General features: G+C 42.3%; 1 protein-coding gene and 1 pseudogene across 1 annotated transcript in view; both read right to left on the reverse strand.

The window, feature by feature from the left end:
- Positions 1 to 647, reverse strand: part of LOC105520952 — a 17,917-nt pseudogene extending 17,270 nt beyond the window's left edge.
- Positions 648 to 975: 328 nt separating this feature from the next.
- Positions 976 to 3,043, reverse strand: part of LOC105520908 (olfactory receptor 7E24) — a 7,293-nt gene continuing 5,225 nt past the window's right edge. The window contains exon 2 of the mRNA XM_011954914.1: positions 976 to 2,367. Within this exon, the coding sequence (XP_011810304.1) occupies positions 1,389 to 2,367 (979 nt within the window). The 3' untranslated portion in view covers positions 976 to 1,388. The remainder of the gene's footprint in view (positions 2,368 to 3,043) is intronic.

Raw genomic sequence — 3,043 nt, forward strand, 5'->3', positions numbered from 1 at the left:
CCCACATTTTCTTTATAAAAACTGAAAATACAGCAAATTAAAAAAAAAAATTAGTCTCTGAATGTGAAGTTTCAGGGTTACTGTTACCATATTATTCTTTTCTATTTCCCTTTTAATGTATGCACAAGAGTAAAAGAGGAGAAAAACTATATGTGTATAAATCTATGCTGAATAAATGTACAATAAAAATTATAGTGGTTAAAAAAACCCAGCATAATGTTAATCTCTCTTTTTGTTTGTTTGTTTGTTTGTTTTGAGATGGAGTGTCCCTCTGTAGCCCAGGCTGGGGTACAATGGCACCATCTCGGCCCACTGCCACCTCTGCCTCCCGGATTCAGGTGATTCTCCTGCCTCAGTCTCCCGAGGAGCTGGGATTACAGGCACACACCACCACGCCTGGCTAATTTTTGTATTTTTAGTAAAGATGGGGTTTTACCATGTTGTAGGCTGGTCTCCAACTCCTGACCTCAGGTGATCTGCCCGCTTCAGCCTCCCGAAGTACTGGGGTTACAGGTGTGAGCCACCGCGCCCGGCCACAACGTAAATTTCTACACTGCTGAACGACAATGCATTTTAAGATATTTCAATGAATCACGTCGCCTGGTGCTACGTTAAACTCTTTTGTAACTTACCCATTGTAGCTCCATCCCTTTAGAAACGTCATCACTTGAACTATTCCTGGTGCTTTTAAAAAAAAAAAAAATTCCTCAACCCACACAGGTTCAAGTACATTTTGGTAATGACACCCAGGCCTCAGTATTTGTGAGGTCCCCAGGTGATTTCAATAAAACCAATGTGAGGCCCACTGATAGACATCATCACACATGAGTTACCTGAAGTGATTTTCCTAGATGCGATTTGGACAGAAATTACACGAGAACTGTAAAAAGGGAGGTAAATACGAAGTACGGTAAGTCCTCACTTAACATCCTTCACAGAAAATTAGAAACCACAATTCAAGCAAAACAATGAACCATGAAACCAATTTATTCATTTCTCATCAAAATTAAAACTAAACAACACTGAACAGAATGACCTTATTTCAGGACCTGCTGCACTTCGTTTTTTTAAAGTTGAAGTTTCCCAAAACCTCTTGACAATGTTAAGTGAGGATTTCAAGTCTATAATAAAAGATTTGTGATTGCACCTGGATATCAAGATCATTGCACAGATACTAAAGGAGGCTGTCTAGGTATATTGGCATCATTCATGATGTATAGATGAACAAAGGATACCAGAATACTCACCCATTGCAACTAAAGACAAAACAAAGCAAGCAATATTCACATACAAAACCCAGAGAGGAATTAAAGGCATCAAGCAACAAAAATAATGTGACCAAGGGGGCAGGATTTGCAGGCCTAGGTATTAAATTTTGCTGCCATTTTCTAGCCCATATAACAAAAAGGATGGAGAAGATGAGATTTGACTATTCTGCCTTGCAGCCTGCACAGAGCACTTTGAATGTCCCTGTTCCTCAGGCTGTAGATGAAGGGGTTCAGCATGGGGGTGACCACCGTGTACATCACTGAGGCCACCATACTCTTCCTGGGGGATGGTGACACAACTGAACTGAGGTACCCTACAAGGCCTGTTCCATAAAATAAGCAAACAACCGCCAGGTGAGAGCCACAGGTGGAGAAGGCTTTATACTTCCCTCCCGATGATGGAACTCTCAGAATGGAGGAAACAATTTTATAGTAAGAGAAAAGGATCCCTGAGATAGGGAGACAACCAAATATGGCACCCATGAAATACATGACCATTTCATTGATGAAGGTGTCAGAACAGCTAAGGTGGAGGAGTTGAGAAGGGTCACAGAAGAAGTTAGAAATGTCTACATCTCCGAAGCAGGTGAGCTGTAATACAATCAAACTGTGCAGCTGGGAGTCCAAAAGACTAATAAAAAAACACAACAAGACTAAGAAGCCACAGAGGCGTGGGTTCATGCTGACTCGGTATTGCAGGGGGTGACAGATGGCCACAAACCGGTCATAGGCCATCACACTCAGGAGCATGTCATCCATACATGCAAAAAGGACAAAAAAGGACATCTGAGTCAGGCAGCCCGCATAGGCGATGACTCTGCTGTGAGTTTGCATGTCCACAATCATCTTGGGGACGGTGGTGGAGGTGAAACCGATGTCAGCCAAGGACAGGTTGGAGAGGAAGAAGTACATGGGGGTGTGGAGGTGGGAGTCAGAGCTGACGGCCAGGATGATGAGCAGGTTCCCCAGCACCGTGACCAGGTACATGGACAGGAACAGCCCAGCGAGGACTGGCTGTAATTCTGGATCCTCTGAGAGTCCCAGGAGGAGGAATTCTGAGACACTTGTGAGATTCTGTGGGTCTGTGTAGCTTGGACACCTTTTGAGAAAAAAAAAAAAAGAGAGAGAATTGGAAAATAGGACATAAGTAAACCAGCATCTAGCACTGTGTCTATATTTTGGATACAAGCCATTCAGAAATGAAGTTTTCACATAGGATAATACACCCTCAGTAATAGTTCTCAGTTGTGACAAACCCAATTTCCTTAGAGCTACTTCATAATTGATTTTGTGTTATTCACCTCGTTCTGTATACACCTACCTTGGAGACAATCTACTGAAGAATGTTAGGAGAGCAAAAACATTAGGGATTTTAGAATTCCATAATCACAGTAAAATATAGCCTAATTTACCAGGAAAAAAATACAATAAAAATATTCTTACCCCTTTAAGAAAAAGATTAAATCCATTGAAAAGATACTAAGAAGGAGTCAGTTATGCCTTGTTTTATTCTAATATAATTCTACAAATTCCATTGATTGAGGATATTTATCACACTCAATAAGATCTAGGACTGTAGGGTCCAGCCCCACAGGGTCGGTGGGTTTTTCTCCCCCTGTGCGGAGAGGAGAGATCGTAGGAATAAAGACACAAAACAAAGAGATAAAAGAAAAGACAGCTGGCCGGGGGCAGTGGCTCAAGCCTGTAATCCCAGCACTTTGGGAGGCCGAGATGGGCGGATCACGAGGTCAGGAGATCGAGACCATCCTGGCTAA

This window comes from Colobus angolensis, unplaced genomic scaffold, assembly GCF_000951035.1.
Source record: "Colobus angolensis palliatus isolate OR3802 unplaced genomic scaffold, Cang.pa_1.0 Scaffold39, whole genome shotgun sequence".
NCBI lineage: Eukaryota > Metazoa > Chordata > Mammalia > Primates > Cercopithecidae > Colobus > Colobus angolensis.